This window comes from Vipera ursinii (assembly GCF_947247035.1).
Source record: "Vipera ursinii genome assembly, chromosome: 3".
NCBI classification, from domain to species: domain Eukaryota; kingdom Metazoa; phylum Chordata; class Lepidosauria; order Squamata; family Viperidae; genus Vipera; species Vipera ursinii.
In genome coordinates, this window is record NC_139516.1 from 157,523,988 (window position 1) to 157,537,781 (window position 13,794).

At 40.2% G+C, this 13,794-nt stretch overlaps 1 protein-coding gene across 1 annotated transcript in view; it reads right to left on the reverse strand.

The window, feature by feature from the left end:
* Nucleotides 1-9,826, reverse strand: part of DOK6 (docking protein 6) — a 209,595-nt gene extending 199,769 nt beyond the window's left edge. Inside the window, exon 1 of the mRNA XM_083359361.1 lies at nt 9,597-9,826. Coding sequence (XP_083215487.1) covers nt 9,597-9,662 — 66 coding nt within the window. The 5' untranslated portion in view covers nt 9,663-9,826. The remainder of the gene's footprint in view (nt 1-9,596) is intronic.
* Between the last annotated feature and the right edge of the window lie 3,968 nt (nt 9,827-13,794).

Genomic DNA, 13,794 nt, shown 5'->3' on the forward strand with positions numbered 1-13,794 from the left:
TCACTATGTTAATTTTCTTTGCTAGACTTCCAGAACATTTGCATTTTCAGCTATCAGAGCAGTGTCATAAGCATAGCATGATATACAGTCATGGCCGAAATTGTTGGCACCCCAGAAATTTTTCAAGAAAATCAAGTATTTCTCACAGAAAAGTATTGCAGGAACACATGTTTTGCTATACACAGGTTTATTCCCTTTGTGTGTATTGGAACACAACAAAAAAGGGAGGAAAAAAAGCAAATTGGACATAATGTCAAACAAAACTCCAAAAATGGGCTGGACAAAATTATTGGCACCCTTAACTTAATATTTGGTTGTGCACCCTTTGGAAAAAATAACTGAAATCAGTCGCTTCCTATAACCATCAATAAGCTTCTTACACCTCTCACCCGGAGTTTTGGACCACTCTTCCTTTGCAAACTGCTCCAGGTCTCTCTTATTGGAAGGGCGCCTTTTCCCAACAGCAATTTTAAGATCTCTCCACAGGTGTTCAATGGGATTCAGATCTGGACTCATTGCTGGCCACTTCAGAACTCTCCAGCGCTTTCTTGCCATCCATTTCTGGGTGCTTTTTGACGTATGTTTGGGGTCATTGTCCTGCTGGAAGACCCAAGATCTCGGACGCAAACCCAGCTTTCTGACACTGGGCTCTACAGTGCGACCCAAAATCCTTTGGTAATCCTCAGATTTCATGATGCCTTGCACACATTCAAGGCACCCGGTGCCAGAGGCAGCAAAACAACCCCAAAACATCATTGAACCTCCACCATATTTCACTGTAGGTACTGTGTTCTTTTCTTTGTAGGACTCATTTCGTTTTTGGTAAACAGTAGAATGATGTGCTTTACCAAAAAGCTCTATCTTCCCAAAAGGATTTTGGCTTACTCAAGTACATTTTGGCAAACTGTAATCTTGCTTTTTTATTTCTCTGTGTCAGCAGTGGGGTCCTCCTGGGTCTCCTGCCATAGCGTTTCATTTCATTTAAATGTCGACGGATAATTCACGCTGACATTGATGCTCCCTGAGCCTGCAGGACAGCTTGCATTCCTTTGGAACTTGTTTGGGGCTGCTTATCCACCATCCGGACTATCCTGCGTTGCAACCTTTCATCAAGTTTTCTCTTCTGTCCACGACCAGGGAGATTAGCTACAGTGCCATGGGTTGCAAACTTCTTGATAATGTTGCACACTGTGGACAAAGGCAAATCTAGATCTCTGGAGATGGACTTGTAACCTTGAGATTGTTGATATTTGTCCACAATTTTGGTTCTCAAAATCCTGAGACAGTTCTCTTCTCCTCTTTCTGTTTTCCATGCTTCATGTGGCACACACAGACACACAATGCAAAGACTAAGTGAACTTCTCTCCTTTTTATCTGCTTTCAGGTGTGATTTTTATATTGCCCACACCTTTTACTTGCCCCAGGTGAGTTTAAAGGAGCATCACATGCTCGAAACAATCTTATTTATCCACAATTTTGAAAGGGTGCCAATAATTTTGTCCAGCCCATTTTTGGAGTTTTGTTTGACATTATGTCCAATTTGCTTTTTTTCCTCCCTTTTTTGTTGTGTTCCAATATACACAAAGGGAATAAATCTGTGTATAGCAAAACATGTGTTCCTGCAATACTTTTCTGTGAGAAATACTTGATTTTCTGGAAAAATTTCTGGGGTGCCAACAATTTCAGCCATGACTGTATACCAACATCTACTTGCTCACTTTCATTCCTTGATATAAATGCATATAACTCCCAAACTCCAAATTAAATTGATTCCAAATTCATGAGCATATGATGGGAAAGAATGATAAGATATGATTCCTATAAATCGATTCCCAAATTACAACACACAAACAAAATTGTTGATCGCTAACATCTTCAGATTAGATAACTAATAATGTGGCAAGATCTCAGATAATTTCTCCCAGTCACAATGGAAAATACTTTGCTGATTTTTCAAATAATTTGCCCTGATATACAAGACAAATCCTGCAGCGATCTCATACTATAAACCAGTATTGCAACCAGGCATTTCTCATTTACATTCAAGCCATTTTAATATCAATTTTAATCCTATTTGAGAAAACCTATTCACTTAGTTACTATGGTCACTAAGAATCAATTGATGGCACATAATCAATCAACTTATTCTGTTGAAAGGGGAGAGAAAGCAAATACTACTCAACTTGCTTCTATTAAAAGATATACAATCTCATCAGCAAATCATATTCAAAAATGAAAGTCAGAGATCTCCCTTTAAAAACTATAGCATATTCTGGAGGGGGAAAAATTGAGTGACTTTTCTTTCTTTTCTGCTTAAAATGACATTGGAACTAATCAGCCAGCTTTAAATATAAGTGGGTTGATTTGGAAGTCAAAACAAAGGTACTTTGCTTTCTTGCTTGTGAAGACGTTAAATACTGAAAATAAAAATAATGTCCACATGACAGTAATTTTTCATTTGAAAATATATAGTATGGGCAAATATTTTATACTCCATCATGGCTTTTAAACAATTTGCCATAACAAAAGCATTTCAATTAGTGATTCAATCAGCTTACATTATAATGAATATAGCCCCTTCTAAATGATACTTTTAACCACTTTAAAATTGGCTTATAATTAGTGTCATACATCTATTAAATGTAAAAACTTGACTGAAAATTCAGTGACATAGATTCCTAACAGTACTTGCACATATAAATCTTGCATTTTAATAGAAAATTAAAGCTTTTATACAAGTACAAGTAGTCCTGGATTTATAACACTTCACTTAGGTACCATTCAAAGTAACAATGTCACTGAAAAAAAGTGACATAACCAATTTTCACATGTATGACCACTGCAGCATCCCCATGGTCGGTCACATGATAAAAATTAGGATGCCGAGCAACTGGTTCATACGTATTTATGACAGTTGCAGTGTCCTGGAATCATGTCATCACCTTTTCTGACCTCCTGGCAAGCAAAGTCAATGGGAAATTAACTTAACAACCCTGTTACTAATTTAACAACTGCAGTGATTCACTTAACAACTATGGCAAGAAAGTTTGTAAAATGGGGCAAAACTCACATAGCAACTGTCTCACCTAGCAACAGAAATGTTGGGCTCAATTGTGGTCATAAGTTATTAGTACTACTATAATAATATTAGTATTTTATTATTAGCATGCAGCTATTAATAATAACCCTTTTCTCTCCCAAACCTTCTCATTTTTCATGCTCTGACCCAGACTCCTGCCTTTTAGGGTTAACCTTACAGGTCAGTGATGGTGAACCTTTTAGAGACCGAGTGCCCAAACTGCAACCCCAAACCCACTTATTTATTGCTGGGTGCCGTGTGGGCATGGCTCACTGAGTGGGCGTGGCTATGGTGGTCATGGCAGACTGGGTGGGTGTGGCCAAGGTGGGTATGGTCACCTCAATGTTGCTCATGGGGAGGGACGCCTATGGGGGCCGGACAGGGTTGGGGGAGATCCAGGAGATCTCTGGCAGGAGGGGCAGTGAGCAGGAGGCTCGTTCTGCAGGGTAAGGTGAGGCGAGGCAGGATGGGCGTGCCATTGTCGCAGGGCAAGGCGAGGCAGGGGCAGCTGCTGCCTGACACCATTGGCCCCCACACACAGAGGCCAGCAAGCATATGGGGGCCGACAGTGTCCATCAGCAGCCACAGCCTGCTGGCTCCTTGACCGGTACACTCTGGGGCTCTGTAGCCTACCGCCAGCAGTTGAGACAAGCCACCTCTGAGCTGGACAGCTGGCCGACAGCTGAGGAGGTGATGCAGAGGGTCGTGCCTGGGAAAAGGACAGCATGCGAGGCCAGGAGGGATGGGACAGGGAGAGGGAAACCAGCTGTGCTGGGATGCATCTGGTTACATGGGACCTTAGATGGCTGGTTGAAGAGGGACAGCTGCCATCTCTGGGGCATAGCACACGTGCCCACAAAGAGAGCTCTGAGTGCCGCCTCTGGCACGCGTGCCATAGGTTTGCCACCACTGTTATAGGTCATTCTTCCATCTTCAGGGAGACATAGAAATTCATCTCACTTGGAACCTTCACCTAAGCTAACCCTATATGTGAGTAAGTGTTTTCACATTCAGTGCTGGGTTTCTGGCAACTAAAAGAAAATGAGAAAATTTCTGTAATGCAATTATCTAGCCTTGTTTCAAATGGCATGACTAGGGGTTTTAACACTTCTTCCCTTTTACAACACAGGTTCCAAACAAAATACAGCTTCCAAAAAAATGTAAACTGCTAGCTTAAACAAAAATATAAAATCCTGTAACAAAAATATTGAAGATTCTGTAGCAGGGATTCCAGCAATGTCAATGCTTTTATTCAGAAGTAAAGGACATGTCAAGAAAACATGTTTCAAAGGTCAGTTTGCGATTGTATTTGCCTTAGTCATGAACTCCCTTTTTGCAAAGAACAGCACACCTAAGCAGAGATAGTATATACTATCAGTATGATAAGCTTTTAGTCACTTACAGAACAATATGAAATTTTTCAGGCCTCCTCCTTACCTGAAAGGGGAGTACATTCACATAATATACTAAGTATATATAATCCCTTGAGATAAAAACAATTTTAACTACACAGCTAACTCTTCTCCTAATGCAGATTATGAAAACTGTAAAAGTTTTATCTAACCCATGTCTGCTTCACTGAACATACCTACTACAACAGAAATGAAGATTCCTGAAGTTATAGTGTAATTCCAAAAATATACAATCTGTATGCTACTAGAATTCTCATTGTCCTGACCTCTAACTGGATGAAATGGTGCAACATGGAGCAACAAATTTTGAACCAAGGTACCTTAAATGGGCTAATTTAAAGAATACTTCCAAAATCTGGGACCCATGACTCCCAAAACTCAATGGGGAAGCCAGTAGGAAGTCAGAAGTTTCTACTATCCCCGCTACTATTTTTTGTTCCCTTCCCTTCGTCTTTCTGTTTCTCTGTTTAAGTAAAAAAATATCTCTGAAACAATGACCCAACAGGACACAGGTTGTCTAGTGTTTAATTACATTATCAAACCATTTGTATTTCCAGAAACAGCTTAAGGCCCAAAACTAGTGGAGCGTTCATCATGGTATAACAATAAACATTAAAGAGATACTAGAGAGAGATTTACTTAGTTCAATAATTTTATCAGGGCAAGTCAATCCAGTAAACAAATCCACAAATCAACGTGAACAATAAAAAATATAGGTACCAGACACCAATAAATGCTGATTGTTGGGATTATTAAATATGTTCCAACTCCAATTTGGTAATATATGTAGCAATTTTTAGCAAAATCTAACTAACATATTGATTCTGTACATCAGATCATGTGGCAAAAATCCATTTATCCATTGTTTTTCAAAAGGAAGTAACTTTTTGTAACATTGTAGACATTATTATTAAATATTTAAAATTCACTTACATTATCTTAAAATGAAAATATGTATTGTTTATATGAAGAATTGGAGTTTTAAACCTGAATGTGAATTTTATCATTAACTTATTGAAAGTGAATCATTGATAAGCAATTAGGTGCTAGTCAGTTGTTTTGTTTTAGACCAACTACAGTATTATCAACTTCAGTTTACATGAGAAGGGACCGAATGAATTCAGCAAAAAAATATCACTGCTATAGAGTGGTAGGAGTGGAAAAATATTTGACATTAGTCATTTTCCATACTAAACCACAGAAACAAGGAAAAAATATATTATTTCATGTGCAGCATGGCAAAAGCCCTTTCTAAATAATTCCTAATAATAATTATTGGACTTAGTGGCAATCCTATATTTCCAAACTGATGCTGTGCTATCTTTCCAATGTTGAAGAATTCTTTGCTAATCATTATGCTAAAAAAAAAACCAGGTTAGATAAACAAAGTTAGATAATAAACCAGGTTAAGTGGAGATCTAGAGTACAGGTGTCAAACTCGACCGCATCACATGAAATATCGTGATGTATCGCAACATTTTTTGCCTTTGTGGAGCTGGGGTGGGCGTGGCCTGTGCGTGACGCACCCAGCCTATGGGCTGCCAGTTTGACACCCCTGTTCTAGAGAGTTGTCTTTTCTGTACAAAATGTTATCTGATGAAAAAAATTCAAATATATTAGTGTGAGAAAATCTCTAATTAAATACATAGGCACTTGTTTTGTCTATAAATTAGGATGTTTTAGCAATACTTACCTCAATTTTACATGAGTTTTTTTAAAAAAATGATATAGTTACATCTTCAAATTTAAAAACATTAATTGAAAGAAGAAGTAGGGTCAAGCAAGAATGACTAGGTCAGTGATGGCGAACCTTTTAGAGACTGAGTGCCCAAACTGCAACCCCAAACCCACTTATGTATTGTTGGGTGCTGGGTGGGCGTGGCCCATTGGGTGGGTGTGGCTGCAGTGGTAATGGCAGACTGGGTGGGACTAAAAAGTTCAATCAATCAATTCTAACTTTGTGAGATCTTTTTTTCCTGCAAGAAGTTGAAATTGATTGATTATTATTATTTTGCACATGGCGATGGAGGCCTAAAGCTAAAAGGTTTTATAAAACCCAGCTGAAGGCCTAGGACTGGGGTGATGGCACACGTGCCCACAGAGAGGGCTCTGCGTGCCACCTGTGGCATGCATGCCATAGGTTCACCACCACGGGACTAAGTACTGAATGAATGTAGATTGGGTACTTTTGTTCATATAAAGAGAATTAATGAAGACTGAACTAGAAAACAAATAAAAAAGGAAGACTGAATGAGTCAAGGATAACTGACACAATTATTGATTGGATGACGTTGATGAGATCATGAAAATCAGAGAGACAAGAAGCTTAAAGAACAAAATATATGAAGTAGTATATGGTTCTGAAGACAGCAAGGATGCTTTGCAAAACCAAATGGTATGGAATGGTATAATGATTAAGTAAACTAAAATTGACTATGTTTCATTTTCTTTTTCTTTCATGATGTCTTAATTCCCTGGCTACCTATTTCTCCTTTTCTACCCCTACCACAGCATTGCTTGTTCCAAAAAAGAATAATATGATGGCTATGGATGAACTTATATATGTAACTATTTGTTTTGTTTTTATGGCAACTATATTTATTTTTCAAACTTAAAAAAATTAAAAAGAATTGTCATTTTTACTAGTTGTGGCCTATCTTCAAAATTTGTTAGCCTAGTAAGCAAAAGCCAGAAATTCAGACCACTCCTTAATTATGCTTGTTATCTTTTTCACATTAAAGACATGAGAGGGTTAAGGGATTTAAAAGAATTTAACATGTTGTGATTTGAAAAAAACACCCTTTTTAAACAAAGAAACAACTCCAATTATCACTGAAACAAACACAAATAAATCATGATAACCAGCAGCATTTTTGTATTCACTTTTACAATTATGTATAGTGTTTTTAAGTATGTATAGAGCAACGAATTGGAGACAATCTGGTTCTGACATTGTTTGACAAGTAGGGTGTAAATTATACGGTTCGCAGCAAGTAGCAAAGCAAACAATAATTTCCCAGGAATCATAAAACTTTTTAAAATGAAAAATAGTATTGACTGATTGTATTGTATCTTTTATCTATTAAAAAAAGTCTAGTAATTGGTCAGGTTACAATAATAAATAGACATTTATTTGACATGTAGCAGGATAAAATTTTGGTAACGTGTGACAAGAGCAAATATCTCCATCTGGTTATTCATGAGACTTTGTGTCGTATTTGCCTTCAGCCTGTCAAATACTCTCAGAACAGCCATATTTCCTAACAAATTCCTAAAGAACTTTCTATTCTGGGTAAGTATAATGACAGCATTCAGTAAGAGCTACAGCCTTTTTTGACTCCTGGTAGCCAGCCAAATTCTGAAGGAGACGAGAGTGCCAAAAATTAGGTGAATCCCTTTTCATTACTTATCATCATTCTAAGTGACAGTAATGTTTTCTTTAAAGCCATAAATCTTTCCACTGCAGGCCTATACAGTCTTTCAGCTGAAGTGAAAAGAAAGCAACTGCCACCTGCCAATTCTCTAGACCAGGGGTCGGCAACCTCGGCTCTTTTATGACTCGTGGACTTCAACTCCCAGAATTCCTGAGCCAGCTATGCTGGCTCAGGAATTCTGGGAGTTGAAGTCCACGAGTCATAAAAGAGCCGAGGTTGCCGACCCCTGCTCTAGACCATCTGCCCTGTGCACTGAGTCTGCATATTTTCCACCAGTGGTGTTGAACCTTAACTACTACCTGAGTAAAAGTAAAAGCCTTTAAAGTTGCATTCTACCCCTGCTAACTAGAGCCAGGGACAGTAAATTTTTGGCAACAAAAAAAAAAGGTGATTTGCTACACTTCCTCCCATTGTTGTTTTTTTAAAATTTCCACCACAGAATCTAGGAATTGCCTGGTGGATTTCAATTCAAAGCAAAGGTAGACTCGACTCAACCTTGCTTATATTCTAATCTTATCCAAGGTCAGCCAGGTGCTGCCACCTGCCGAGAACCTTAGCTAACTGGGGTTTCTCTGTTGTCCTATCAATCCAGTATCACAAGGGTTTTGTGCATTTTTTTTTCTCTTCCTGTCCCCCACCGCTCAGGCTTGCCTTCTCCCAAGAGTAGTTCAAGCTGAAACTGCAGCTGTGTCAAGCTTTTTCCTGGTGGCTGCAGGAGGAGGAGGAGGAGGAGGAGGAGGAGGAGGAGGAGGAGGAGGAAATGTTTCTGCCCAAAGTTTACAACGCTCTGACCTTTGACCCAGTCACACTCCAACCTGTTAATCGCTGCTACCTGAACCAGAGAGGGGAACCATAAGGGGAGTCGCTCTGCTTACAATTTCATCAAGGCATTTTTCACTGCTCAGTCCTGTGCAATCTTTCTCCTGAAACTCCATTATCTTCAGGGGGAATTTATTCAATGGTCAACTCATTTACGATTTCAGCCTAAAAGGGTGTCTTTTTTTTTTTTTTTTGAGGAAAAGGAAGTTTAAATACATGGCCGATTCAACTCAAGCTCCCCACGCAAAACCCAAACGTCTGCCTGCCCCCCCAAAACCAGGTTGAGAGAAAAGGACAATCCTCCCAGGATGAAATCAGTCAGATTTCTAGCCAAAAAGCATAGCCAGCGCGGTAACAAGCCGCAGTCCTATCCACACTTAGTTGAGATTCCTTCCGACTGACATCCGCGGGGCTTTTCTCCCGAGTAAAACCCAGATGAACGCCCGCCCGCCCGCCTCCCCGAGATGCCAACACTAGTAAGCTGTCAGGACCCACCCCAAACCACGTCTTAGGAAGGCAAAAATTCTTGGGAGTCAAATCTATTCCAAAAAGAATCTTTAAGCAGGCAAGGCAGGCGCGCAAACCTCGGCGAACTGGCCAGGTCGGCACGCCGAAGTCGAGAGCAGCAGCTCCAGGCAGGCGACCGGCGAAGCCGAGCCAGGTGCGAGACCTTGCACCCGCACCTGACCAGCCTGACTGACCCCCTCCCGATCCTCTGCCAAGCCAGACCCCCAGCGCCTCTTCGCCCGAAGACTGCCCGCCTTCCACCTCCTCCACCGCCCACCCAGCCGAGAGATGACAGAGCTCAGCGAGGGGGAAAACAAAGCGCGCCCGGCTCCCCTTCTCACTCACCCCGAGCTTCCTGCTGCGGATTTTCACGTAGCCTTGCTTGACTATATCGTTAAAGTTGGAGGCCATGGCCAGGAGGAGCGGGCTGGAAAGGCCCCCGCTCGCGCACGGGATCGTCGCCGCCTTCTTCTTCCTCCTCCTCCTCCTCTTCGTCTTCTTCCTCCTCCTCCTCCAGCTGCCGCTGTGTGCCCTTGGCCGCCGGCTCCCGGGGAGCTTCTGGCATCCAGGCGGCGGCGGCGGCGGCGGCTGTGGCTGTGCAGGACCTCTGTGGCGCGCCGGGCAAACACTGGCCCAGTGCAGCCCGCCCACTCCGCCTGCGGGGCGCCGCGCTCAGCCCAAGAAACCTTCCCGGCCGCCCTAAGCGCGAAGCGAGCAGCTGCTTTGGACCTTAGCGGGCGACTGCAAACGCTACGAAGCGGGAGGAGGCACGTGCCGCGCCATCATTGCTTGAAGCACAGAAGAAGAAGAAGAAGAAGCTGCTTCCCCGGCTCTTCCCGCAGCTCTCCCACCCCCCCCCCCTCTGCAGCCAGCGTCGCTCCTCCGGCACCTAGAGGCTCTGGAACTGCTCCCGCCGCACCAGCCTCCCTCCAGCGCGAAGAAGAAGAAGGGAAAAAAAGGGGGGGAGGGGGAGGGCTTCCCGCTCGCTTCCTCCTTTTTTTTTTGCACCGCTTTCCCCATCAAGGCGCATCTCGCCACCCGTGGAAGGTAGCTGGGAAATTGTCAGCCTTGCTATTCATGCCCGAGCGCACCTTTCCCTTTTATTTCTTCTTCTCTTTCTCTTTCTCTCTCTCTTTCACCCATCCACCCTGCCTGGCTTCCTCTCCCCACTCGGCTGGTCAAGCCCGCGGGCCTCGCGAGTCACTTCCACTCTTTAGATCTGGACTATGGCTCTGGAAATGTCTTGGCCAGTTGACTAGACTTGGGAAAATTGAGGATTAATTTACACAGAGACGTAACATAGTTACGGAAAGAGAGAACACTTTTTTTCTTACACTGATATGAGAAGATTTCTGTATAAAACAGACCGGTCCATAGCAGGGCTCCTCTTTCTAAATTGCTGGGATTTGGATGCAAATGTCATCAATGCTCATTTGCTGATAAATTCACTTTTTCATTAAAATAGGATGAAATCCCCTAGGAAGCAACACTATCCTTTTCCAGGATGGTGTCCTTCAGAGAAGTTCAGCACCATTATGGTAGCTGAAATCCAAGCTATAAGGCCTCGAGCCACTACTTTACATTCTGAATTCCTTTTAGGTTTAGAATAATTTATTTATTATCAGAATTTTACCTTTAGACTCTTGGGAGTGTGTGATGTAATACCTCTACAGTTGTACTAGTAATAATTGCCACACCCAGAAATATCCATGCTCTGTTTATTCAGAAGTAAATCCCATTCATTCAATGGGCTTAATTACATCCAAATAAGTATGCATAATGATTGCATGCTTCATTCTTGAAATGGCAGGGAAGAAAGCCCGGGTCATTCTACTATCAGAAAAATAGCTTTTGTACATTCTTTATTCAAGAATCTACAAAAACAATAGCAATCTCTCTCCTAATTAAAAGTTGAATTTTTGAGGAATCCTTTCTACATCATTTTATATTCCATGGAAGAAATCCTGAAAAAAACTGTAATCCATATTTCTGATCACTATAACTCATAAGGCAGTTATACCACAAAATGTAGTATATACAGAATATATAGAAAAGCAAATGAAAGTGCAGGTCACAAATCAGAATTAAGCCTACATTAGTTTCTGACAGGTTTTATTTACTCATTTCAAGAACGTACAAAGCTCATAAGAAGTTCCTAGAGTGACTGAAAATTACCTATTAATTAGTAGGCAATCCTGAATGATGCTGATTTTATATATTGGAGATGGGTCTTCTTTTTGTGCACTAGTGTTAAAGAGAGATCTTGAAATTTAAATTAAATTCAAGAATCTTTCACCCAAATTATCAAAGTCTTTCTTCTCCATATGATGAGAATTCTGTCAAGGTCAGGAAAACTTTGCATTTTGAAGAAATATACAATTAAGTAAAAAGTTCTCCAAGGACAAGAGATTTTCTTCTATCACAAAGCATTGATTAATAACATTGTAGCTCTTACTAGCTTTTTCTTATCTTGTGCCTTCCAGATGTATTGAACTGCATCAACTCTATGCAATACAATGTAGGTTTTCTGTATAAATATCATAGTCTGGTTATTAAAGGGAAGATCAATGGAACACACAACGTATGTCTGGTGTACTTCCTCTACACGTGTATGTATATGAATATCCCTTAGGGAAAAGAGGATTGCAACAATTTGATTATAGCATAATCTAAAGCATATGACTGAGCAAAATCCAATGAATCAGTTAGACTAGGAACTCAGCATTACTTTCATTGAATTGATCCATATCTCAATGAATTTGAGCTTCATTGAATTGAGTAGGTTTGCTCAGGAAAGCTATCAGCACTATTCACTATGGTAACACAATGAAATTAAAGCCTTATTGGGAGCTTAATCAAAAATGTGTACAGAATCTACAGATGAAGAAAAGCTGAGAAAGATGTTTTTTCCTTTGACAATTGAGTCCTAATTTTATTGATTCGATTTGATGCATGCAAGAATGCATAATAGTTCCCTTCATGAAACACCTCCAAGCCCTCTATCAGTTAAACAAAGCTGTCTTTAATTACATTGCAACTTAAAGCAGCTTTAGAGATAATTGTGTTTCCAACAATACTAGGATAATGTATTTTGAAAATGCTAAGGAAAATACATAGAAGAAGTAATATGTTCCTTCTGCATTATCCATTTATTGGGTTTAAAAAATGGCACAATGTATCTCAATATTTCATTTTGGGCATCTGCGGTGATGCAATGTGACTTAGTCCCCAAAGTAAACCATTAGGTGCATTGAACTCTGTCTTAAACATTAAGGTGGAAGTAATTTGCTTTTATGTACAGCTTTGCTTTGGCTTTTGTGGGCATTGCCTTTGTACAGAAGAACACTGAAGGGCCAAAGAAACAGACAACTTGAAATATCATTGCTGTTCCAATCCAATAAGAAAAAAAGACTGTGTCACTTCATTTTGCATTTGTATTCTGATAGGATTATTCAGGACAGGTACATACTTCAAAAGATAGTTAGGATTGCAGAAAAAGAACTTGCAACCAGCCTGCCTTCCATTGAGGACCTGTACACTTCACAAACCAAAAAGAGAGCTGAGAAAATATCTACATATCCCTCACATCCTGGATATAAACTTGCAACTTCTCCCCTCAAGACACCATTACAGAGCATTGCATGCCAAAACAACTAGACACAAAGACAGTTTCTTCCCCATGCCATCACTCCGCTAAACACCTAATTCCCATAGCACTGTCTTATGCCTAAATATATTTACCAATGTAGAAGTCTGTATTGCTATTATCCTTGTCATCATCTCATCTTTCCTGCCTTTTCATCTCCTTATTTTTCTCACCTCTCAACTTTCCTACTACCTTTTCCTATTGGTACTATAGATTACGATTAATCAATTGTTGCTTGTATCTTATGACTTATGAGTGTATCTTACAATTTATATCCTGTTATTTATTTTGTTGTTGTTTGTATGTACACTGAGAGCTTATGCACCGGAGACAAATCCCTTGTTTGTCCAATCACACCTGGTCAATAAAGAATTCTATTCTAAATTACCTTTGCTTTGAATCTCCTCCCTGTCAAAGCTTTGTGCAGGCTTACAAATTATGTCTGTTTTAGCTATTTTGTTTTACTTAAAGATATAAAATTTCTACCTACATTTTTCCCTATAGATAAGCTTCAAGGTGGCCAACAATGATAATATGTACAATTACAGTTGAAACAATAAAGCAAGTCAGTTAGAATATAGCCATAGAAAAACAACTCGTCCACTGCATTAAAATCTCATTTGTTCATTTTTATATAGGTCAAGACCAGTAATAAACATTATTAGGGGCTTCAGCAGAAAGTCAGTGTAGATGTCACAAATCTGTCATTACTTTCTTTAAGGAAAGAGAGCTATCATTTCTTCCTTAGGTGCAGAGTTTCAGATGTCAGAATCGCCTTTGCTTATATGTTGCCACCAAATGCAATGAGCAGCAAGAAGATTTGTTCAGGAAGCTTTAAAATGGATCTAACTGATCTGGCTGAAGAAATCCAAATGATCACAGAATATAAAAGTGTTT